The sequence below is a fragment of the Rhinopithecus bieti genome, unplaced genomic scaffold (genome assembly GCF_001698545.2).
Source record: "Rhinopithecus bieti isolate Rb0 unplaced genomic scaffold, ASM169854v2 scaffold_58409, whole genome shotgun sequence".
Taxonomy (NCBI): domain Eukaryota; kingdom Metazoa; phylum Chordata; class Mammalia; order Primates; family Cercopithecidae; genus Rhinopithecus; species Rhinopithecus bieti.
The window spans coordinates 314,907-341,141 of NW_016822711.1; the positions used below are offsets into that span (position 1 = coordinate 314,907).

Consider the following 26,235-nt stretch of genomic DNA (forward strand, 5'->3'; position numbering starts at 1 on the left):
TCTTATTAAACTACCACTGACATTCTTCATAGAACTAGAAAAACATTTTTTAAAATTCATATGGAGCCAAAAAAGGGCCTAAATAGCTAAGGCATTCCTAAGCAGAAAGAACAAAGCTGGAGGCATCACACTACCTGATTTCTAACTATACTACAGGGCTCCAGTAACCAAAACAGAATGGTGGTAGTACAAAAACAGACACATAGACCAATGGAGTAGAATAGAGAACCCAGAAATAAGGCCACACACCTACAACTATCTGATCTTCTACATGCCTGACAAAAATAAGCAATGGGGGAGAGATTCCCTATTTAATAAATGCTGCTGGGATAACTGGCTAGTCATATGCAGAAGATTGGAACTGGACCCCTTCCTTACACCATATTAAAAAATCAACTCAAGATGGATTGAAGACTTAAATGTAAAACCCAAAACTATAAAAACCCTGGAAGACAACCTGGGCAATACCATCCTGGACATAGCAACAGGCAAAGATTTCGTGACAAGGATGCCAAAAGCAACTGCAACAAAAGCAAAAATTGACAAATGAGATCTAATTAAACTGGAGAACTTCTGCATAATAAAGGAAACTATCAACATAGTGAACAGACAACAGAATGAGGGAAAAGTTTTGCAAACTGTGCATCTGACAAATGTCTAATGTCCAGCATCTTTAAGGAACTTAAACAAACTTACAGGAAAAAAAAACCATTAAAAAGTGGGCAAAGAACATGAACAGACACTTTTCAAAAGAAGACACATATGCAGCCAACAATCACATGAAAAAAAGCTCAACATCACTGATCATTAGAGAAATGCAAATCAAAACCACAATGAGATACTATCTTACACCAGTCAGAATGGCTATTACTAAAACGTCAAAAAATAACAGATCCTGGCAAGGTTGCAGAAAAAAAGGATCATTTATACACTGTTGATGGGAGTGTAAATTAGTTCAATGATTGTGGAAGACAGTGTAACAATTCCTCAAAGATCTAAACACAGAAATACCATTTGACCCAGTAATCCCATTACTGGGTATATACCCACAGGAGTATAAATTCTTCTATTATTAAAGACACATGCACACATATGTTCTTTGTAGCACTATTCACAATAGCAAAGACATAGAATCAACCTAAATACCCATCAGTGGCAGATCGGATAAGGAAAATGTGGTACACGTGGAATACTCTGCAGTCATAAAAAAGAACAAAATCATGTCTTTTCAGGAACATGGATGGAGCTGGAGGCCATTATCCTTAGCAAACTAAGGCAGAAACAGAAAACCAAATACCACATGTTCTCACCTATAAGTGGGAGCTAAATGATGAGAACACGTGGACACATGGAGGGGAACAACACACACTGGGGCTTATTGGTGGGACGAGGGAGAGGATCAGGAAAAATAACTAATGGATACCGGGCTTAATAACTAGGTGACGAAATAATCTATACCAAAAAACCCCATGACACAAGTTTTCTTATGTAACAAACCTGTACACGTACCCCTGAACTTAAAATAAAAGGTAAAAGAAAAGAAAAGAAATAAAACATATTACTTTTGTTTTACATGCTTCTATTGAATTTTAAATTAGGAAATCATTATTTCTAGTTCCGGGGGCCTCTGGTCCTATGATTGTAACCCTTCAAGAGTTTTAATCATATTTTATCTAGGTTTTCTTCTATTTTCTACATGAGCTCTACCTCCACAGTAGAGGCTTATTGCAGTTTTTCAGTTTAATCTCTTCTAACTGAGCTGCCATGTTCCTGAGTGGGTTGTAATCTTTCTTTGTCTATTTATACTGAGAGGGTGCAGGTTTAAATTGCCTCTGATCTGACAGTTGGGGTAGGCGTTTTTCCTTTAGTGACTAGCTGGTGATTAGCATAGTCCCTTTGTTGTTTCTTTCTTTTTTGAGACAAAGTCTCACTCTGTGGCTCAGGCTGGAGTGCAGGAGTGCAATCAGGGCTCACTGCAGCCTTAAACCTTTAGGCTCAAGCAATCCTCCTATCTCAGCCTACCGAGTAGCTGGGACTACAGGTGCATATCACTAGGCCCAGATAATTTTTTGTAGATACTGGGTTTTGGCATATTGCCCAGGCTGATCTCAAACTCCTGGGCTCAAACAGTCCTCCTGCCTCAGCCTCCCAAAGAGCTGGGATTACAGACATGAGCCACCACACCCAGCCTTATCCCCTTTGTTGATGTAAGTGGCAGAAGGCTTCAGTTCACAAGTCCACATTGGACCTCAGCCCAATGTGGAAACTGCCTCTCCTAAGTGCCATCACCCGAGGAACAGTTTGCCTCTTTCATTGCTGCATAATGCAAACAGCAGAAACATTTCTCCCTTCCTTTCTCTTTGTGTATCCACCCAAGACAGCTGACTCTCATCATGCACCCTCTCCACCTCGCATTAACTCTCATTTACATCTTTAGCCCCAACTGGCACCTTCTTTCAAGGTCTTGATGCCTCCCTGTATGCGGAACCCCTTCTGGTTGCCAAAACCAGCCCTTGACTTTTTCTGGATGGTTGTATTCTCTAGAATGTTCCCAGGTCACCATTTTCCTCAGAAACTCATATCCAAATGTTTTAAAAGCATTCCTAATTCCAATAAGATAAAATGTTACTTGAAAATATAAACATATTATTGCTTTCCTAAATTATATCTCTAGAAATAAAATATGTATGGAATTTTGTGCTAGTATAAAAATAGATCAGGATATGGTCATTCAAATGTATAACTTCTATAATATTCATTAAATACTTACTTCTGATCTATTAGCCTCATCATTCATCTGGTTATTGCAAACTGGTTCATATTATTAGCTAATTTTTCATAATAGTAATGTTAGCTAACATTTACTAGGTGCCTAGTGTATGCCAGGCACTGAAGTATTTTGTATGTATAAAGTTATTAAATTCTCACAAACCCTATGAAATTTATTGTACTCTTACTTCCAATGTATTGCAATATAGAAACCAAGGCCTTAAGAGGCTAACTTAACCCACAGAACCACAGTCACACAGCTAGCCAGATGCTTTATTTCCCTAACTAAATAATAAGGGACTCGAAGACAGCTCATGCCTTACACGTCTCTGCATCCCCAACTGTGCTTGGCATTCAGGGCCCCAGTAAAGAAACAGCTATTGAAAGAAGAAACAATGTTTTATTCATGTTTGATCCCTACTCTGCAGTGCTATAAGACAAATGTTTCAAAGATGTTTTAGTCATAAATGAAAGTATGAGATTTAGAAAGCAAATCCACACTATAACCTAAAGCTAGTTACAGAAGACTTGACTCTCAGTCACTAACCTGAGTTCCAGGGATCCAAATATGAATAAAATGTTGCCTGTGTCCATCAAGAACAAGTAGTCTGAAGGGACAGCCTATACACATGCAATGAAATATAATAAAATGGTATATATTGCTTTTTAAGTGTGTCTGTAAAGTGTTATGGGGCCACATATGAAAATAAAATATTATTTTTCCCATAGAACACAAGGTTTTTTCTCTCATTAATCAACAGTAGAATCAGATATAGAAAGAAACACTAGAGTTTTTTATTAGAAAGTTTATTGCATTAATGTATAAACTCATTTGGTGATATAAATGACAATGTAGACTAATAATGATGAAAGTTTATCATCTTTGGAAAATAGAGATATTTCAACACCGAAAGCATTGTTTGTTTGCCACAACCACATAAATCCTAATGCATTTTGATTTTTTCTTTTTAAAAATATAGATTGCAATTCAGTCATATCAAAATGAAGCCTAGACTAAATACTGAACTAGCAGACCCAGTGTTAGGACATCAATATTAACAGGACTCTAAAAGGGCAGTTTGCTGTACATCTTTAGTTAATAAACAAGCAACCATCCACACCATGTGATTCACACTTGCATATGCATATACACTTTCACGACGTGAAGCCTTGAAGACCAAAATCTCTCTTAAACATTCAGCTTGAATAATAAAGACATGTTGCCCAGAGATAGAAAATTCATTATCTTAAAAAATATAACTTTAAAACTTAATTTTGTATGATTTTGTTTAAGCATAAAGTGGACTACTAATATTGACATGAATTATAAATGATATCATGATACCCTTGTTTAACTTTTGCAATATTTACCATTTAAAAATCTCAATAATTGACGGATACTGTGGCTCTGTGGGGGTCAAGATGACCACACTTTCATAAAGTTTTTGCATTTCTCACAACACACAGTCATTATGCTGATGGATTTGGTTCAGTCAGGTTACAACTGTCCTATTATAAAGTTCTATGGCTGGTTTTCCTGAAATTGGTGAATATAAATTCCATAAAGATAACGCTAAACATATTAAACTCTCTATTAACATTACTACTATATCATAGGACAGCGATTAATGTCAAACACTGTAAATAATTATAAAATGTTCCTTATTATCATATAATTAGCCTCAAATAACATATTCTCCTTATTAAAGCAAACATGAGTTATCATTTGGGCAAGTTCTGATGTACTTATATATAAACACAAATAATTTATACATTTTCTGATACATCAACTTCTAAGGAAGGAATAATAGTTTGGCTAACAATACTATATGACTGGCATTGGCTAAGTATCTCTAAACTCCTTTACTGCTTTGACCACCACGGGATTTAGAAAGGAAATTAGTTATAGGGTCCAATATTAACATGGGTTCAAAGGTCATGAGAATAGATTCACTTGGTATGAAGAGTGACATCACTGTAAAATTAAATTCGATACATCTGGAAAAATTCCTAAAGTTTGTAATTTCAGAGGGAAAATTTTGCCAAGGTTCTTTTGTTTTCTCTTCAATTCTCATTCTAACAAAATTTTCCTTTACCCAAATTGATATCAAAATATTTAGAACATTTTGCCTTCTCAACCAGACCTCTCCAAATGTAACACGTAGTTTTACAACATCCAAATTGCTACATGTGTCCTGATGTTTGAAAAGTCCTGAGTAAGCTCTAATAAGAATTGCCTCAATTCAGAACACAAATGTCATTTCAGGACATCAGCTAACTGGAGTGATTTACTTGTCAAAAAGAGCACACGGGAAGGGATAGCAGTGGCCCTTTGGAGTCCACATCTATTGCCCAGATTTTTTTTTAAGTTGCTGTTGCCTTTGTACAGTAAGCTTTTAATTTATTAATAGTGGAATGAGAAAAGAAACAGCTTTTTTTTTTTTTGACCTATCTCTAGAGAATAATGGGGAAATTCAAATTTACCATGGAGCTCAGAAGAGATGATCTTTAAAAGGGGGAAAATGTCTAATTTTTTCTTACCAATAAGGACCCCTGATGGCTACTGACTCACACGTGTCTCAATTAGATGCCTATCACCTAGAGTTGGGAGCCAGCCGGTGGCTAACTATTGGAATAAATCAATTGTTTCTAAGGTGTGTTCCAGGTCATTCCTTATTTCCTTGAATTGACTTTGTAGTTCCTCAAAATGAGCAGCCATCAATGCAGTGAGTCTGCTGTATTATCCGTCTGATCAAACTACCATCATATGTGCCGATGTGTGACATGAAATAACTGGATATTCCAACTCCATAACCAGCAGAGACAATGACTTATGTGCATTACTACCAGAAGGGATGCACATACATATTTGTTAACTGACTCACTGAGACAAAATGCCATGTAGGATTTCATGTCTTTAAAAGATCGAAGACCACTGTTTCTCTTATAAAGTTGCTTCCTTATTCAGTTTTTCAGCCCCTTCGTTTGGTCAAATAGATCAATGGAAGGGAAACTGGCTTTCTTGCATCATGTCAGCATTCTCATATTGCAAGATAAGTCTGGTTTGCCTGGAACAGTCCAGATTTAAGCTCATCACAAGATAATTATTAACAATGCCCTCCATTTACTCTCAAGAGTCTCCCAGTTTGGATGGTCAATTCTATGATCACCATAATGAGAGTTTTTTGTAAGATGAGTCTGTAGTACTCATGCAGTAACATTTCCTTTCTGCTCCCCTTCTCCCTGGTTTAACCAAGGCTCAGAACCAACAGATCAAAAGGAACTCTATTCTGGAATATTGAAAAGCATCTCTATTTCAATCATAAGCCAATCACCTGTGGTTACCTATTTTAGTAATGGCCAATTTTAATCAATTCAAATTATATATTTTCATCTTGTGCCTCCAAAAGAAAAAAGAACAATGCATTTTTATCAAGCAAAAGATAAGTGGCAATAATACAAGGAACAATGAACACACAATATAACAATTTTTCATTAACAATCCAAACACTACAAAACATAGAATATGCAACTTAAAAATGGAAATACAAATTAATGAAAAGTGGGGTACATGTCACATTAGCAATGCAAAAGACCAGCTTAAGCATAGTTTCTCTAAATTGACAATTAATAAAAGGAAAGTGCCCTTTCTCAAATATGCACAAAAATATTTCAGTCACTTCTAGGGAAAGATTAATCAAAATGTACCGCTAATTCTATATTACAGCACATATTACTAATGGTTTACAAAACGTAGGCATCATCTTGCACTTAAAATTTACAACCTTTATCAATCATTACACACTCATTCCATCCAGTCTGTCAAAAATAAAATTATTTCATTTCTATATTTACGAAATAACTATTGATATGTTATGAATCTCAAGTGGTGAATATGTATGATGGAGCCAGTGATCATAATAATGTCATAGATCTGAAGCGGGATGAGGGTCAGAGAGAAAACCACCTCTGCCTGGCACATTTGTGTATTGACTTCTGCAATACTTCCTACTATTTCTAAAATAATTCTAATTGTATGTTTTCTTATTCTAAACAAAACCTAAGATTTTCATATTTAAATTTTCTGTCCACTTTTAGAGTATATTCAAAGTCTATCCAGTTATACCACCTGACAGAATGTTTCCTCCTGCATTCATATTATCCCTGCAATTCTGAGTCCAGTTGAATAAAGTTAAGAATAAGGACTTAACAATATGTTCCTTTTCTTCTGCATGTTCAGTGATTCCCACTTTCATGAAGTAAATTTTATGGTAAACTGTACAATCCTAGTACAGCTGTATAATGCAAATGAGAAAGAAAATACTCAAATTTTAATTGTTCAAGCAACAATGCCAATGTCCACTGTAACCTGCGTCTCTGAGGGAGTTCTGCAAGTTCATGCTTTCAGCAAACATCTTATAATAAGTCATGCTTCACGGTTATAGTTCAAAAACTAACAGCAATGGCAAATCACATCTGTAACTCCTTTAAATCCACCTGAACAAAAAGCACCTATGGTCAGTGTCAGCCTCAGCTTTGAGCTTTCCAGTTCATATCCAACAATTGCAGCCTCAGTTTTCAGCTTTCTGGTTCACGTCCAACAATTGCCTACCAAGTTGATTAACATTCACATGAAAGTGGCAAAATCGAGGATGGAGAAGAACCAAATAGCAGTTCTGGAAAGGTTTCCAGTGGCTACCAAGCGGTCCTTTGGTGTCATTCACTGCTGTTGCTGCTGCTGCTGCTGCTGCTGCTGCTACCGCCACTGTCCTCTTGCTTGGGGGAAGATGAACTGTCTCGGACTGGCAGCAGGTCATAATGACAAGGGATGTGACTGTTCTTTGGGAGGTCATATGGATCCTGGGTGAGATGCCCATTATTGCTGAATACTCCTTGGACAACACTCACTGTAGGTTCTGTGATAACCAAGGACACATTAATTTATCAGCAATGGAAACATTTTTAAAAACAATATGGCATTTCTTGCAAATCTCAAACATACCAACGGGACTTTTAAAAAAATATAAGGAAATACTGACTTTAAAACATGATTTTAAAATCATCACATACAGGTGGCAATTCTGTATAGTTGGATCAACTGGCAAACACAAATGGTGTTCAGAACAAAAGGATGACCACATAATCAAGATGAAGACATTAAGGGAATATACAGAATCCTGGATATGAATCATGGTCTGAAAAACCCCTTGGGGATAATGTAGCCAAGCCCCTTATTCCACAGGTGAGAAGACTGAGGTTCTCAAATGCTAATTCGGTTCATGAAAACACTCAACAAGTTCACAGCTTTGGGACTCAAGACTCAGGCTCTCAGTTGAGTTCCCATCCTACTGTGGCAGGTTTGTGGGACGGTTTAAAGGAGAATTGCTACTGACTTTCCAAAAATAAATTTAGTTCACTTTGACTTCCATTTTAAAAAGCTGTCTTAATACTTTAAAAGAAATTATTTTGTGTATTTTTTCCTGGGGACATACCTGGCATAAAATAATACTAGTAGTAAAGTGGGCGCTTCATTTACAAGCAGTAGAGAATAGTTTAAAGTTAAAGTCACAAATACTCACAGAGATACAGAAATAGAGAGAGAGAAAAAAATGAAAATATATAGCCCTATTGTTTAGCCAACGGTAGTGGTGGTATGTTTTATCGTTTCCCAAGTGGTATTTGCAAAAGACAATCAAAATAATCTCAATTTTATATTGAATTCATATTAATTTGCATCACATTCACATCAGAGAATATTACAACTATATTAGACAAGTTTAAAAGTAAAATGTTTCAATCTTGCTAAATGCATTATATTAATATAATGAACCAGGAAATGGAATCACCTGTTTAATCCACTTGAACCATTTGTTTTGGCTAACTAGATATATTAGCTAATAGGATACATATGCTATCCACATGTGTGCCAAAATATTCACTATGGTTACAAAACAGAAGATGGATGATTAGGTGAAAATTAAAGAAAATTTACCTTAAATTTTTCTAAATGATATTGTCCCTGGAAAATTCCTTTGGCACCAATTACTACGATCACTAAAAACACAGGTGGCATCTATTAATAAAATATGGTGACAAAACCCCATCTCTACCCAAAATACAAAAAATTAGCTGGGCGTGGTGGTGCTTGCCTGTGGTCCCAGCTACTTGGGAGGCTGAAGTGGGAGGCTGGCTTGAGCCCGGTAGGTGGAGGTTGCAGTGAGCCATGATTGTGCCACTGCACACCACCTGGGTGACAGAGAGAGACCCATCTCAAAAAAATACAAAATAAAATAAAATACGGACCATTATTTTCAAAACGATTTCTATGACCTGCAACTATTATATTCGTAAAGACTTTAAAACTGTTTTTAAAAACTTATGCACTCAGTTCTTTCTATGGTTAAGAGATCTTACCAACTTCATAGACATTCTTGTTGGCTGAAGTTGAGTTGTTGATCTCTGCATATGGGGAATCTCTTCGTGCCGGCGATTTCATCTCCACATAACCACACTCTGAGCTTTTAGGGATAAGTACAGGTGGGTCTTTAATAGTGGCATATGGGTTCTCAGAACTGCTTAGGGAGCAGTTACTTGAATTATACTCAGAATTCTTTCCCAGGTCTGTGAAGAGAAATGGGAAGAGAAAGCTAATGCTGTGTCACTGGCAACATCATTTCTTGGTAATAATTTACTTTTTTTTCTTTATAGCTAGGTTTCCATAATTCTACACACTGAAAATACTACTACACCTTTTCCACTTGTTTTGGAGAGAATTTGCTATAAAATGACCCACTCGTAAAGCAGCTTTAGTTCCTCTCCAAGATGAGTACTGACATCAGTATCATTATCTGATTTCATTTTTGTGATCACATTCAAATATAATCAATTACATTCTATTTTATTAATAGAAAATTTACTGAAGTTCAATCAAGAAACCAGCTGTTGATGGCCTCAGCAGCACCAAGAGTGCTCGATTATCATGACAAGAAGGCATTTGTGCTGGGAGGACTTCCGGTAAAACTCTGTACTAGGCACCTAATCACTCACACCCATCCTAAAATGCAGACCTTGGTCAACATGTAACCATGCGGATCTTGTCTTATTGTCTCTGCTATTTCCCCTTATACGTTTCTGTCTCCCCATAAGCCATATTTCTTTCATATGAGTATTTCCTCAGCAAACTGAATCTTTTGTTCCCCAAAGACTTAAGCTCTACCAAGGTCCACCTCTGGTCAGTTTCTTGATGTCAGTCACACGTTTGTGTGTTTGCTGTAGTAACTGACCACACTAAAAATTCTACATTTTCTCTTGCCACTCTAGCTTGTTTAAAAAATATTTCAGTCTTTGAGGTTAAAAAAATTTAATTGTGCTTCTGATTTCTTCTTCAAATTTACACCATACCTTTTAAGGATTTTCCCATATAGCTTCTGTCAAGTCCAAAAGCACCTGTAATAAAGGAAGAATAAAACACCCAGTGAGAATTTAAAGGAAGAAAAATCCCATCCAATATTCCAAGGTCCTGGAAGAGGATCTCCCACTGCAGCAAACAACCAGGCTGCTGCTTTTCAAGTCTTTACACTGGATCAGTTGTCCCAGATGTCCCCAGTGCTTAGAATTAAACACACATACATTTGGTCATTCACCCAGTCATTTACAGTGATTCAGGAAAAGCTAGTCAAAACAGGATAGAAACTGAGGCCCAGAGATAAATCAGTATACTGATTCAAGGTTGCACAGTGAAAAGACACAGCCAAGACCAGAGGTGACATTTCACACCTATGTGCAGCTCTTTCAAGGCTCTGATGGTTTTCAAACCGTTTTCCCAATAATCATTTTTTGGTTATATTATTGTCTTCACTATAAGCATGTTTTCTGGAGACTGGAAGCTTCCAACACTGTTGACTAACACTTTACAGGTGATACTAGCTCTTGCCCTTCTTTATTCAGTTTTTATTTTAACCATCTGACTTTTCCAGGTATGGGGACATAATTGTGCATGAGCCTAGATAACACACAAAAAACCCACTTTCTCATTGGAAAATGGCCAGCCTTTATTTCGTGGGTGTGGGGAGGGAAATAGGAGCGTTCCTGCTCATGCTGGAAAAAATTGAGCATGTAGGTAAGACAGAACGTGAAACCTCTTACAGAAATCAATCAGGTCATAAGCATGTTGTATAAAATATAAGCATTTAATCACAAATTCACACTATTAAAAACAAAATAAGAGGACATTACCTAGCCCATTTTATACTATCTGGTGTATACATGCAAAATTGCATTCTTAATACTGCATGGGAACCAAGTATTCTACTGGAGCTGTGACAAAGAGGAAAAAACTACAGATTAGGAGACAAAGGAATTACATATCATCACTTAATGGCCATACGATTTTGGGCAAGATGTTCCACTCTCTGAGTGTCAATTTTCTCATCTCTAAAATGGGGAAAACAAAATTTGCCTTCCCGCCTTCCAGGGTTTTTTGTCATCATTAAGTGAAACAGAGCATATGAAAAGGCTTTGTAAACTCTGAAGCAGCATACAAATGAAGTGTGTCAATTACTCTAACACTCAGTGCATTATACTACCCTCTGCTTCAGTCTTTGCTTAAGCACTCCTAGCCTTTTTCAATTGTCTTTTAAAAGACTATTACAGGCCAGGTGCGGTGGCTCATGCCTGTAATCACAGGACTTTGGGAGGCCAAAGTGGGTGGATTCCTTGAGTTCAGGAGTTTGAGACCAGCCTGGGTAATACGGCAAAACCTCGTCACTAGAGCTCAGGAGTTCGAGACCAGCCTGGGCAATACGGCAAAACCTCGTCACTAATCTTTTGAAATACAACACAATGCAATACAATACAATACAATACAACACAATACAATACAATACAATACAATACGAATGTTACAGACTTAGGTTAAGTAGAGAGTAAAGTAACGACTAGCAATGAACATTCCAGGGAAGTATTTGAGAATGTTAAGGAAATGATACCCTTGCCACTGTGCATGCGTCTCTTAGAGTGATGTGAAGCTCAAGTTGTGATGTTGGTGTCCTATGGGGATCACTGAGTAAGCACACACTATTGTGGAGGAGGAAGCAGCCTCTCCTAAAGAGAGAGGGTCTGTCAGATATCCATCATTGTGGGACAGGAAACAGGAATATTTTCCTCTCTCAGGCACACTCTCTTACATCTGGGATGTGAAGAGTCTAACCAAGACTACAGCTGGAGGGAAAGGCACAGGATTACGCAGGAAGGCAGCATAAATTGGTGTGTAGTGAAGAATTAACCTGATCAAAGAAAGGGGTGGCCTTTGCCCTCAGCTCCTGGGAGGTGATCTTGAAGTCCTATTGTCCTGCCCAATAGGAGTGCTTTTGTTCACCTGGAGGCCCAAGGCTACACTGGATAGTGTAACCAAGTGATTTATGGTGGGGGTTTTGGGCCATATGGTGTCACCTCCACCTCTGGAAGGAGAAAGGCTAAAGGTCCATCATGTCTACATGTTGGGAGTCAATCACATCCATATGACTGAGTCCCCCCCTAAACTGTAACCATGAGAATGCCCATTCAATGAGTTCAGTGAGTCCTTGTAGCAAAATGTTGATCCTGAGGGTGGTCTTGGTGATCCTCAAACTTGGAGCTGATGTCAGAAGTCAGGGTGGTCTTGGGAATCCCCAGACTTTATAAAGGGGACCCATGAAGATGGGGCACAGTCTGTGGCCCCTGGAAACAGCTTTATCAAGGAGCTCTGTCTACACTCCTCTTTGCCAAATACTCTTGGTCATCTCCAGACTGTAGCAAAGTCTTGTTAAGTGTCCATTTTAATCTTAGCTGTGCAGTGGCTAGCCTTCCACCAAGATGTGAAAGACAGAACCAGCATGGAGCAGATAGTAAGTTAGGGAATAAGAGCTGGGGCTGTGAGGCCAGACACCCCTGCCAGATTCTCTCTTCATTGCCTTGGAGGATCAGGGAGCTGTTTTAATGAGGGAGCAGTCAGGATTCCCTATAAACTCCTGTATATACCAATCCCTGGGGCAGGGCTTTCAAATGCTTGGTTTAATTTAATTCACACAATGATCCAGTACACGGTTATTACTCCCATTTTACAAATGAACAAATCAACTCTGAGAAGGTAAGTGATTGGCCCAGTGCCATATCTCAGGGCCTTTTGTGTGTAATTCAAGGCTCTTTCAGACACCATGACGACAACTATTCCATCATTTAAAGCACCTGTATACTTTATTATCCACAACATGCCTGACTCTGTCCTTTGCGAAGAACTTTTTCTGTGCAACTTTAAAGGGATGTTAAATGCAGAATTATTCCCGAGTGAGAACAAACCAAGACGATCCAGAATTTCCAATGAAGATTCTATGTTCCTAACACTCAGTCCCTTGGGTCTCATTGAGCCACAAAGCAGAGACGTTTACATATGACCAATGCAGTGATGTTGTATCCTCTGGAATTTTCACAGTGGTCTAAGATAGAACAAGAGGACTTTTCTTTCAGCAGTGCTGGTTGGTATTTTGCTGAATATCAATTCATATATTCCTCTGAGCTAAATTATAAATGTAATTAAGACTCCTAAAAAGTCTCCTTTAATGTTAGATGATGTTACCAATAAGCATATTGTGAGTCTTGTATGTAAATAATTTTACTGTGGTTGGGAATACACATTCTATTGATAAAAATGGTATAGAATGCAGATAAAAGTTAGGAATTTGTACAGCAAGCGTGATAACCACGACACTATGGAAACAACTAAGAATTTGTATTCACCACTTAAACATTTTTATTTCCATAGAAACAGGCATTCCCGGAGGGATCAGTTCCTATGACTGGCTCAGAAAACCTGACACTGCTTACAGAAGAAGCAGTGTTTAAGGGGAGCAGTCAGAAGACCAACTTGGAAATCTGGCTTTACCCCTTTCCTCCTTTGAAATTTCAGACAAGAGGATTAACCTCTCTGTGCCTCCCAGTTTATTCCTCTATTATACAAGATTCACGGGACAGGGTCCACCCAGGAGGATTGTCCAATTTAGCAAACAGGCCGAGGCCTGTAATCCCAGGACTTTGGAAGGCCGAGGCAAACAGATCACTTGAGGTCAGGAGTTTGAGAACAGCCTGGCCAACATGGAGAAACCCAGCATCTACTGAAAACGCAAAAATTAGCCAGGCATGGTGGTGCACATCTGTCATCCCAGCTGGTTGGGAGGCTAAGGCAGGAGAATCGCTTGAATCCAGAAGGCAGATCTTGCAGTGAGCCGAGATCATGCCACTGCACTACGGCCTAGGCAACAGAGCAAGACTCTGTCTCAAAACAAAACAAAACAAAACATTAACAAATAAAATACACAAAATCAGCTATATTAAAATTTTAAAGAAACAACAAATAATCTTTAGCGTACATCCCATGTAATACCTGTGATTATTTATACAAAAAAAAATTATTATCTATCTGAAATTCAAATTTAACTGGGATTTCTGGCACCTACCTCCAAATAAATGTACGTGAAAGGATTTGTTATCCATAAGACACTGCACACCTGTAAGTTACTATATCATCAAACTCCTCCCTGTAAATACGGGGTACAGGCTTAGAAACTGCACCACATAATTAATGGTATATCACAGTTCTTTAAGTGTGGACCAAGCACTCCTGCCCCCTTTTCAGGAGACCTATGAGATCAAAACTATATATACACATATATATTTTAAGAGGTGGGGTCTTGCTATGTGATCCAGATCAGACTCAAACTCCTGGGCTCAAGCAATCCTCCTGCCTCAGCCTCCCAAATAGCTGGGGTTATAGGCCTGTGCCATTGTGCCCAGCTGCAAAACTATTTCCATAACAATACAACATTATTTGCCATTTTCACTCTAATTCTCTTTCAAGCATACAGTGGAGTTTTTCAGAAGCTACACAAAGTATGAGATCAAAACCAACTGAATGCAAAAGCAGACATGATAATCTAGCTATCTTCTATTAAGCCAGACGTTAAAGAGAGTTTTTATAAAAATGTAAAATAGTGTTGCTCTTCTCACTAATTTTGGGTAGTTTTGGAAAATGTAGTTATTTTTCATAAAAACAAAATTTATGTTACCGTGAAATGTGATGATTGTTAATTTAAATAAATTAAATACTCTATTCTTTACTTTTATTTACATATCAAATTTCATTACCATATATTAGACGCGATAATTAGAATTTCAGTGTTATGGACATACCTCATCATCACAAACCCTGGAGCCATACCCGTATATTTTTAGCCACCTACCATACTATAATATATTTAGAATACATAGATAAATATAAATAGATATAAATAGATATATAAATACAAATATATATATAAATATAAATAGATATAGCCCCTATCAACAGAAGTTCTTTGGGGTCCTCAAGAAATTTTAAGAGTGTAAAGGAGTCCTGATTTCAAAAAGTTGAATCACTGATCCACCACTGTATTCCTGTTGGTATCTCTGTTTCCTCACCTGAAAGAGAAGGGGATCTCAAGTGCGGATACCCTATATCAAAAGAGAACAAAGAGGAACGCACATCTGGGAGCCAAGCTGACAGGGTGCAATACTAGCTCTGACATTTAATAGGCAATGAGGCGCTGTGCAAGTAATTCGTTATGACTCAGTTTCTGTAACATGGAGATGGTGATAACAATAGTACCTACCTATTAGAGTACTTGTGAGAATTAAGTTAATAGGCATAGAGCTAGAATGTAAGCTATGAGCAGGCAGAGATCCCAATTTCTTTCTTTTTTACTTTTTTAGAGACAGAATCTCGCTCTGTCGCCCAGGCTGGCGTGCAGTGGCGTGATCTCAGCTCACTGCAAGCTCCGCCACCCGGGTTCACGCCATTCTCCCACCTCAGCCTCCCGAGTAGCTGAGACTACAGGCGCCCGTCACCATGCCTGGCTAATTTTTTGTATTTTTAGTAGACATGGGGTTTCACCATGTTAGCCAGGATGGTCTGGATCTCCTGACCTCGTGATCCGCCCGCCTCGGCCTCCCAAAGTGCTGGGATTACAGGCGTGAGGCACCACACCCGGCCCCCAATTTCTTTTGGTCAATTCCTGGAACACAGTAGGAATTCAATAAATGTTTGTTGAATAGATAAAGCCCTTAGGACGGTAGTTAGCCCTGTACAGGTGTTAGGCATAATTCTGTAAATGTGCTTTTTGATGCAAGTTTTCAATAGAACATCTTGGCACAGACAGAGATTTATGACTGTTTCAGGGACTCATAGGTCCAGGCGTGCTGGGGATGTGCACTGGGAGAACTCACCAAGCTCGTTGAGGTAGCCACCATGTTTCCAGTCAGCTGGCAATGTCCCAGTGCAGTCCCCCACAGGGCCTCTCTTCCCAGGGTTCACATTTTTAAGATTCACAAACAGTTGATTGTTTTTTGACTGTTAAAAATATAAGCAATGAAAGATTAAAAACAAAATACAATGTGGCACAGCACAGCATTATGGACCTGGGGAAAGGTCCAGGGTACATATTGAGGACCAGTCCTTAGAGGGGGCTAAGCTCAGGGGCCGAGGTGACTGCTTGTAACCTGGTAGGACTTGGAAGCTGGCAGGAGTTCATGTCCTTCAGTCCCAGCTATTCCCTCCACCACCTCAAGATCTTCATTTCACTCTGTCATCCTGTGCCAATTCGACCTTATCTGTATGTCTACACATATAACTTTGAATTGGAAAAAAAAAGACTTCTTGGTCTAAGCCCTCCCATCAAAAATTGTGTTTGTGTGAGTCACAGGTGACTCTTAGCAGTCATCCTAGGCATAAACATGAGGATAAGATTATCTGCCTTGCCCCCTTCCCTGATTTGTATGAGAACAAATAAATTGATGAATGTGAAAGTCTCTGGAGAATGTGGAGTGGTATTTAACCATGAGGCACTATAATTAAAATCTATAGCTACAATAATTAAATTACAACTGGATTAATTTAATTAACTTGATTTCTTTTCTCTAATAGAGCACTGGAATCAGACAACAGAGATTAGAAATATAATTTGGGTATGTTTGGAAGAAAGAAATGTTTGAGATTTCAGAGCATTGTGGGAAAGACCCAGGGGTGACTTGGGTGCTATTAGAGGAACAGCTCTGGGTTCCAGACAGCTCTGTTTCCAACCTCTCTGTGACTCACTTTCCTCATCTGTAAAATCGGCATAATAATCGCTCGATTTATAGGTTTGGTGTGAAGATTAAATGAGTTTGTATTTTTTAAGTGATTAGAAATGCTTGGCACATAATATTAGGTTGTTGCTATGTGACCATTGTTGACCTACAAAAATAGCAATTTCATGTGGTTCAACCCAAATCAGTGCATGTTACTGCTGTTGTTACTAAAGCACAGTTGGCCAGGAAAGGGTACTAGAGAATGGGCGGTCAGAAGAGATGCACTTGGATATTTTGCCCACGGCTGATTCTGCTATAGGTCTTTATGTTTTTGTTAATGTCATTATGAGTTATTATTTTTAAATGTCATGTAAAATTAGAAACGTTTTTCTAAAGCAGTGTAATGGAAACAGTACAGATTGTAGAGACTGAGAGACTGACTCACACAGCAGCTGCCACACTCATTATTGGGCAGCTACGTCTGCAAGTAACTTAAACTCCCCACTACTCAGGTTTTCATCAGTAATGTTGAGATTCCCAAGGCACACCCAGAGGACTGTTTAGAGGAATAAATTAGATTATGTATGTAAAGTACCTAGAACAGCCTCCGGTAAACAGCGACCCTCAATATATTCTGGTTCCCTTCCTCTCTCCCCGGCCCATTTTCAAAGACTTGAGCCAATGCCTCTCACCTTCGTGACGGTCATCCTATCCCTGTTGTTGACGTGAGGGGATGTGGCACACTGGGTGAGCGTGTGGTAGCTGGGATTGGTAAAGTAGTGGCTATTAGCGTTTCCGCCATTGCTGTGAGGAAGGGTTCCTGCAAAAAGGAAGGAAACGGTGAAGGCAGCAGGCTCCCATAAATGCGTGTGAAAAAAGGCCGGATGAGGTGGCTCACGCCTGTAATCCCAGCACTTTGGGAGGCCAAGGCGGACAGATGACGAGGTCAAGAGACCGAGACCATCCTGGCTAATACAGTGAAACCCCATCTCTACTAAAAATACAAAAACAAATTAGCCGGGCATGGTGGCAGGCGCCTGTAGTCCCAGCTACTTGGGAGGCTGAGGCAAGAGAATCACTTGAACCCCGGAGGCAGAGGTTATAGTGAGCAGAGATGGCGCCACTGCACTCCAGCCTGGTGACAGAGCGAGACTCATCTCTAAATAAATAAATAAATAAATAAATAAATAACAGAACAAATGTCTGGACTGCTTCCATATCACAAGCTGGGCAGAATCTCCTCCTGCCCAGCCTACTCAGCAAAGCTTCTAGAAGCAACAGGCCTCTGCCTTCCTAACTGCCTCCTTGGAAAAGTATGAAAGCTTGTGAACAAATAAATGTGAAACTGAAAAAAACAATCCTTTAAGATCCATAGGAGTGGCTAACTAGGCATAAATTTAAAATACAGTCAAGCAGGCCTTTGCTGACTAAGTGTCACACCTGTACTCTGAGTTCCCTGAAAACCCAGCCTTTTATCTTTGGGTTTTTCAGAGCTCAGCTGAACCGACCAATCAGAGCTTACCTGCCTTAGCTAATCAGGGCTCAGCTTTATCAAACGATCAGGGTTCAGCTGTATCAACCAACCAGAACTCAGTTGCACTGACCAATTAGAATTAAACCAGTTTCAATCCTTCACTTGCATAAAAGGGCCTGATTGGAAGCTGGATGGGGACTTTTGCTATAAAACCCAAGCTTTCCCTTTGTTCTCTGAACTGCACCTTCATTTTACACTGCCTGCAACTCCTGGGTTTGCAGACTGTTCACTGGAACAAAATCTCTTTCCTCCAAATTCCTTTTCAGAGAACTTTTGTTCACAGTATCCACAGACAACTGCTCTTTGCTTTGGGGCTTGTAGAGCTGGGAAGGCATCATTTGAAGCTACTCTGCAACTTTCCTTTTTTTAAACACTTGAGTTCTTGACACAATAATTCTGCACTGAAAATGCACTACTATGTAAATCAGCTACTTCTCCTATTTCCACAGAATTTTGTAGTTTTAAACATGTAACCAACCAGAAAGCCTTCAATAATCATCCAAAAAGTAATAAAGATTTTAAACTTTTAAATTCCTCCATGTAAGTGGTTGCTTCCACTGATGATTGATTATAATTTTTTTTTCTTTTATGAGGCATTGTGACAGAACAGAAAAAATCAAAAGAGTTTTCTTAAAGGGCTGCCTTGGTTCTTGCTAATACCAAAAAGCTATTTCTCGTGTAACTTGGTTCCCTCCAGTTAATGATTCGGGTAGGCCTAGGGAGAGGCTGGGAAGCATATAGAAAGTACCCCATTCAGAGACAGGAAAATGGTCCAGCTCCATAATCTGATCCATGACCTTGGTAAATTCATCATCCTCTCTTCCCACACCCCTCACATATGACAAAACCTTGAGGCTGGATACAAAGCTCCTTATGGATTGAAATTCCCTAAATCTAAAGCACAAACAACACAATGAGCTCAATTTTAAAACCCTCATAGCAAACCACAGAATGACAATTTACTATTGTTGAAATAAAAAACTCATCTCTAGCAATGTATACATTTTCCACAGAATTATCTCAATGAGAATTGACAGAAACAATGGACAGCACAGCCAAACACCCAGTTTTAAGGAAACAGGGTGAAATTTAACTTTTCAAGAAGCAAAATGCTTCTCCTGCCTCCGCTCTTACCTGAAATGGTATAATCTGCATTGATGACCCTCATAGCAGGGGTGTAGGTAACTGCTGGCATGCTTGATTCCTTTCCCTTCTGCTTGTGTCTATAAATAATGAACAATGCCAGTAGGAAGAGAACAACTAGGACAAGAATGATGATGCCTGCAATGGCCCCGATCTGGTAGGAATCAGCAGGGAGAGCAGTACTGGTTCGGCTTAAGCTATTCAGATTTCCAACTATGATAACACCAGCTAGAAAAAGAAAAGAGAGACTTGAGAAAGGATGACAATGTGCTGGATAAATGTTTGATCTCTACTTACAAAAACCTCCTTCTGTGCTAATGCCTCCATATTTTCAGTTCATAAAACATTAATTTGGAAACAGAGCAGGAAGAAAAAGCAAACATTCCTCATTGTCAGATGTTGTCAGCCTATCCATGCCCAGAGAAAGGCTGCTGTAAGCCTCAAAAAGAGACAGAAGCTGGGCACAGTGATGCGTGCCCAGAGTTCCAGCAACTCAGGAGGCTGAGGTGGGAGAACTGATCTAGCCTAGCAGTTAGAGACCAGCCTGGCCAACATAGCAAGACCCTGTCTCTAAAAAACTGTAAAGAAAGAGACAGGATTTTCTAAACCCAAAGAGATTCAACAGTAGGGTTTGAGAGCTTCTTATATATTTCCGATTAAATGCTTAGACTGGCAATTAATTTGGGGTAACAATTTATCTACTTTTTATTTTGCTTCATTATTCAATAATAAATAAAGTTTATGCAGAGTTAAATGCTAAATGTCCCAACTGCTTACCCAAATTTTATGTCTATCCTTAGCATTTCTAAGAGTAATCTTCCTTCTAAGCAAGCATAACACCATTATAAATCTAGTCTAAGAACAGGATCTGCCTTATGCTAATTACAATGGATCTTTTACCTCAGAAGATATTGTTCTGTGCAAAGTTATTTTCCATGACAGAAAGCTTTGTCCTGATAATACCTGATAGCATTATCATAATACCTTACTCATTAAATTCAAAATTCGGCATTACATAGTTCTTCCTTATGGTCCATCAAGTGAGGACGCTAAAGGCATGGGTTGAAAGTCAAGAAATCTGGCATCTAAAAAAATTGACCTAGATATTCTGAACTTTCCCTTAAGCTTTCAGGCTGCAGTTTTATCATCTATAAATGAGAAAAGAGGCCTCCATGTCACTGCTTCCAGCTCAAGTAAACGTTCCTATGATTTTACGATTCTAAATGCTGAAGGACCTTCTTACAAAACAATATGACCTGAAACACAGACCTGACAATGTAGCGAGATTACAGCGTATTTGTAATTATGATGTGATCATGAAAGATCGCATTCTATTGTTATGACAGTCAAATGTAAATCATAAGCATGTAAAAGTTATTTTACCAAAGAAATTAAATGTTGTAAATATTTACATGGTCTGCAGTTTAAGATGACGCCATCTACAACAGTGTATCAATTTTCTAAAGCCTTTTATAGCCCATCTGCTCATTGCCTACCAGGGAGTACCACCGGCAGTAAGAGCTGTGGCTGTCTGCAGGGCACGCTTCAGAACCATCAGAAGCACTTTCTCAAAGTTCCCAATCCCAGAATCAGAATTTCCCAAATGGGACCGTGTACATGACAACTATTCCCAGGTCGTTATGACACACTCCTCAATTAAAAACCAGTGGCACAAGTTTTACAAAAAGTTAAACATATGCCTACCATAGAATCCAATTATTCTATTCCTAGGTATTTACCCAAGAGAAATGAAAGCACACGTCCGTGCAAAAACTTGATTCACTCTTGTTCATAGTGGCTTTATCTGTAAGAGCCCCAAACTGGAAACAATCCACATGTCCATCAGCACATGAATAGGGAAATAAATTATAGTATATCCATACAATGAAATACTATTCAGCAATGAAAAGAACTGAATTGTTGATATGTGCTACGACATGGTTCCATTTCAAAATAATTATGCTGCATAAACAAAGCCAGACCCAAAAGAGTACAATGTGATTTCATTTATATAAAATTCTAGAAAATGAAAACTAATCTATACTGACAGAAAAGACATGAGTGATTACCTGGGGCATAAGGGGTGGTAGAAGTAGGGAGGGGCATGAGGAAACACATGGTGATGGATATTTCATTTATTATGGTAATGGTTTCATAGGTATGTAGATAGTCCAAATTTTATTAAATTGTACACATTAAATAGGTATTTTTTTGTGTATCAATTACATCTCAATAAAGCTGAAAAGAAATTATAGACCCGGTAGGAAGTTCACGAGTTTTGGAATAACAAAAATCTGGCACAAAAGCTATGACATATTCTGGATATTAGCTATGTGACCTTGGGAAAATTACTCGGCCTCTCTAAGCTTTTGTTTCCTTATCTGCAGGAGAGCAACGATAAGGCATTCATCTGGAAATTAAATAAGTAACCAATTACGCCATTTAGAGTTGTGGTGAAGATTATGCTGGATAACACAAGTGAAAATACTTCGCATAGACTGGTACATGCTGCTCACACTACAAACATTTGTTAGCATCTTTACCTTGATCACATCTCGCTCCCTTCCATCCGGGGCTGCAGTAACAGGTTCCGGTGATGTGGTCGCAGGTGGAGTTGTTCAGACAGTCACATATCTGGCGACAGCCATAACCATATGTTCCTGCAGGGCACTCTAGAGAAGGAAAGTCAAATGTAGCTTTCCAGCCTTGGGAATTTGGAGCAAGGCTGCCTCTGACTGCAAGCTCTGCACATCTAGAGCAGAGTCCTTTCAGGGGATTCCTATTGAGGCTGACTTGTACCCCCAAGAGTGTCCCAGAACTGGACAGCATTCCCGAATCATGGTGGCACTCACAGTCCAGACTGCACAGGGCTAGAGCCAGGGCTGCTCAACATTAGAGCTCCTGACACTTTCAGCTGCTACATACCCACCTCTATGATGCATATATGGAGAGTCTGTGGAATTCCCATGGAACAGATGAAGATAATCACTAAGGGCAATTTGAGACAAGTCTACCAGGCAAAACTGTGGGCTGAAAGGGGCCTAGACTGAAGAGCATAAACTAAAGATGCTTTCTTGAGAACACATATATTTTACTGTAGGCTCAGGGATCTTCATAAACACACATTCTCAACTGAATTAGCCAGGAATAGGAGAAGAGGCAGACAAGTTTTGTTGATTTTCTAGGTAAGAACTTCATTTGCTATGGAGTGGTTCAAACTCTGGATTTTGTTGAAGTCTCAAAGACAAAAATAATGGGATTCTTACAATGTGGTTGTAATAAGAGTTAGGCATGAATTTCAAAGGATAGTGTAAGCATGTTAAATCTAAAAATCTTCGTGACAAAATATTGTTGTTTTTCATAAAGTTAACAGCAGGGGGCAATGTGCTAGTATTATTAGAATTCTCTGTCAAACACAGGGTTTCTGTTTACAAATAAGCATTGGGAGAAGTCTCCAAAAATAGGGACACTTTAATTTGCTGTTGAGAGTAATCACGGAAGTCCTTAAGAGGTTTTCTTATTTAATAAGACCTTAACCAGTCATCTGGCATTCAAGTAAAATTTTGAGCCTATTCTGGTTTCCATGAATATGGTTAGAGATTTATACACAGACATACAATATTTATATGCACAAAAGAGGTGTGAATGCAACTGTGTCACTCAGTCAGGATCTGTTTCATGACTCAATGAAACAGTGATGCAAAACTAAAATTGGGCTGTCTCTGTCTTGAGCTGATTCCTGGATGTCACTTTTGTATATTTGCTAGAAAGAGGATATGCAAAAATACCCTAGGGTTTAGCACATAAGATTGAGGCAACCAGGCTCAAAGTGGCTCTGTGAGGCGCCAGTGGAGTGGAGTGGGGAGGGATGCTTTATTTCCAGAGTCCTGCTTTCCTGATCAACCTTTCCAGACCACACTGCTCCTATGGCCATAATCTTGGCAGATCCTTCCCAAGAGTACAACCTGTGCTAAACAGGAATTGTTCTTCACCTTTTCCTGCCTAAAAGGTTTTATCATAAGAAAGTGGGTCCGATACAGCCCTAAGCCCTTATTTATTGTGAATACTGAATGAAAGTCATAGAGGAAAGGAATAATAAACTAATTTGCAATATTCCATTTTCTTAAGACTAATTTTTTTTTTTTTTTTTTTTTGAGACGGAGTCTTGCACTGTCGCTCCGGTTGCTATGCAGTGGTGTGATCTCAGCTCGCTGCAACCTCCGCCTCCCATGTTCAAGCAATTCTCCTGCCTCAGCTCCCTGAGTAGCTAGGATTGCAGGTGCCCGCCACCACGTTCAGCTAATTTTTTGTATTTTTAGTAGAGACGGGGTTTCACTATGTTGGCCAGGCTGTTCTCGAACTCCTGACCTCGTGGTCTGTCCATCTCGGCCTCCCTAAGTGCTGGGATTACAGGCGTGAACCACTGCGCCCGGCCAAGACTACTGTTCTTATAACTCCTTGAGTGGAAGCATAGATAGTGGGGTGGAAATAAAAAATAAGGATGAGTAATTCCAACAGCATATTCTCCCCTAGTGGGACTTAAAAAAATTTAAGGCGGTATGTTGTCTTGAAGGTTGTTAAGACTAAGATGAGAAGTTGTTAATGGAAGCAGTATAAAAGTGCTATCTAGAGAAGGTTGTTGAAAGGGTGGCAATGTTTGCGTGGATTTGTTCCCTCACCAGCAACAGGGGTTGGCCCTGGGCCACCAGCCCTCCTCCCCATCGAATGTACTGTCCTCCAATGTGAGACCCGGGTCCCGCCTCTGCCATAAAGAAAGCTCGACTGGCTCTTTTAAAGCTCTGAGCAGCCACATTCCAAAAATAGGAAAGAGAGGAAGGGAGAGCCCGAAAGAACAGAATGGAAAACTTGAATTCTGTCTTCATTCTTGTAGTCGCACCTCCTCCACCCAGAGCACTGAGTAACCAGCAACGATCCCAGGGCGGCCTGACCTCTGGAAGGGGAAGTCAGTCATGCTGAGAAGTAACCAGCCATCAGCTCAAACAACCTAAGAGTGGTGAATTCTGCCTTAATATTTTCCGGCATCTAGGAAATGTGATTCTAGAGGAAAAAACAAAATACCACCCAGCGATGCCGCACTCTCATACTTACTCTGCTCACAGTGCCGTCCCATAAATCCAGTGCGGCAAGTACACTGCCCGGAGATGTGGTCGCAGTCAGCTCCGTTTTCACATTGGCATATCAGTGCACAGTCTTTTCCATAAAACCCTAGAGGACATCCTGTGGGAGGAGGGAGGACAGCAGGAGTCAAGAGGCTGCTGAAGAGAAACACTTGGAGGCTCGTGCCTCCCACATATTTGTGTTTAAACTTGAATGACACTGAGCCATCAGAGAATACAGTGAATAGTACATATCTCAGCTTGCCACAAGAGCTTCTTTGAAGTCCCAAGACAGGGCTCTTGCAAGGAGGTTGTAATTCATAAGCAGGAGGCAGAAGAGTTTCATTCCTGTCAGTGTAATCATCACTGGTACCCCTGGAGGCAAGACTAGTGCCTTCTAAAAAAACATCCCTTCGATCCTGGAATAATAGGACATTTCCTTTCATTCTTTCACATTTCTACTAGAATCCTAGACTCAAATTCCAATGGACTGAGATGGGTACTTTATATTAAAATTATCTGTATGCTTTTACTTGTAGTACAGAATCTCTCTCTATTGTTGCTACTAGCCTTGTCCACTTTATCTGTTATTAACTTAGATAATATCAACTTCCCTGAAGAGGTGTACTAGAATGCTTACCTTAAAAACAATTATACTTCACAGGTGCTTTGCAAAAAGCAATAAGCCTTCACACTGCTGCATAATTTTCAATGCTGAGACTAGCGACTCTCTTGAGCTAAAGACACCCACAAATTCTGTTGGCTTACATGCGCTGGCAGCTGCTCTGCAAGAGTGTCTTGGGGATCTCTGGCATGATGAAAGATTCCATGCAGGCTGATTCAATGGTTGTTTCCAAATATTACATATGCTTTTCATTTTCTCATTTTCTTATGGAACTTTCAAGAAGCAGAGGCAGTGCCCAGATGCCAGTACGCACTGATGACCCCCTGCTGTCATGCATTTATTTAGCACCTACTCTGTGCCAGATTCTTTTCATGCATTCTCTTGTTTAATCTTTACAGCAGGCCAGAAATGCAGGGATGGATATTCCCATCCTGTAGACAGGAACTAAGCCCCAAGTACCCTAAGTCACACAGCTGGCAACTGGCAGGGCCATGATTCAAACGCAGGGAGGTCTGGCTCTGTACCCCATGTTGCTCCCACTATATCATGTTACTTGCACTTGAAAAAGGGTTCTCTGTTTGAAGCACGTTCTAATTTTAGAATTATAAATAATATCTTACAAGTACCTTTCTCTAAGAAGTTAAACAATATTTATAGATATATGAGGTCTGAAGAATATGCTTGGGCCAGTCACCTTCCTTGCCAATTATCCTTTTCAAATCTTGGTTCAAGGTCTACATTCTCTTCTAGAAAGTTTCTAAAGACTTTTTCAGCCTATTCTTTAATTACGTACTCTAATTAGTATTAAATAAGAATTGCTCAATTTCAGACCCATCTTTCCTCCTCAGCTTCTTGCTATTATTTTAAAATGTAAGCTATTTAGTACTTAATCATAACACATGCCTTCCTGTCTT

At 39.3% G+C, this 26,235-nt stretch overlaps 1 protein-coding gene across 1 annotated transcript in view; it reads right to left on the reverse strand.

The window, feature by feature from the left end:
• Nucleotides 1-3,560: 3,560 nt before the first annotated feature.
• The window catches only part of MEGF10 (multiple EGF like domains 10), a 138,921-nt gene continuing 116,246 nt past the window's right edge, over nucleotides 3,561-26,235 (reverse strand). The window contains exons 17-24 of the mRNA XM_017860991.1: nucleotides 24,689-24,817; nucleotides 22,123-22,251; nucleotides 19,571-19,807; nucleotides 17,595-17,722; nucleotides 16,063-16,186; nucleotides 10,171-10,215; nucleotides 9,184-9,390; nucleotides 3,561-7,685 (exon numbers count right to left, since the gene is read on the reverse strand). Coding sequence (XP_017716480.1) covers nucleotides 7,486-7,685; nucleotides 9,184-9,390; nucleotides 10,171-10,215; nucleotides 16,063-16,186; nucleotides 17,595-17,722; nucleotides 19,571-19,807; nucleotides 22,123-22,251; nucleotides 24,689-24,817 — 1,199 coding nt within the window. The 3' untranslated portion in view covers nucleotides 3,561-7,485. The remainder of the gene's footprint in view (nucleotides 7,686-9,183; nucleotides 9,391-10,170; nucleotides 10,216-16,062; nucleotides 16,187-17,594; nucleotides 17,723-19,570; nucleotides 19,808-22,122; nucleotides 22,252-24,688; nucleotides 24,818-26,235) is intronic.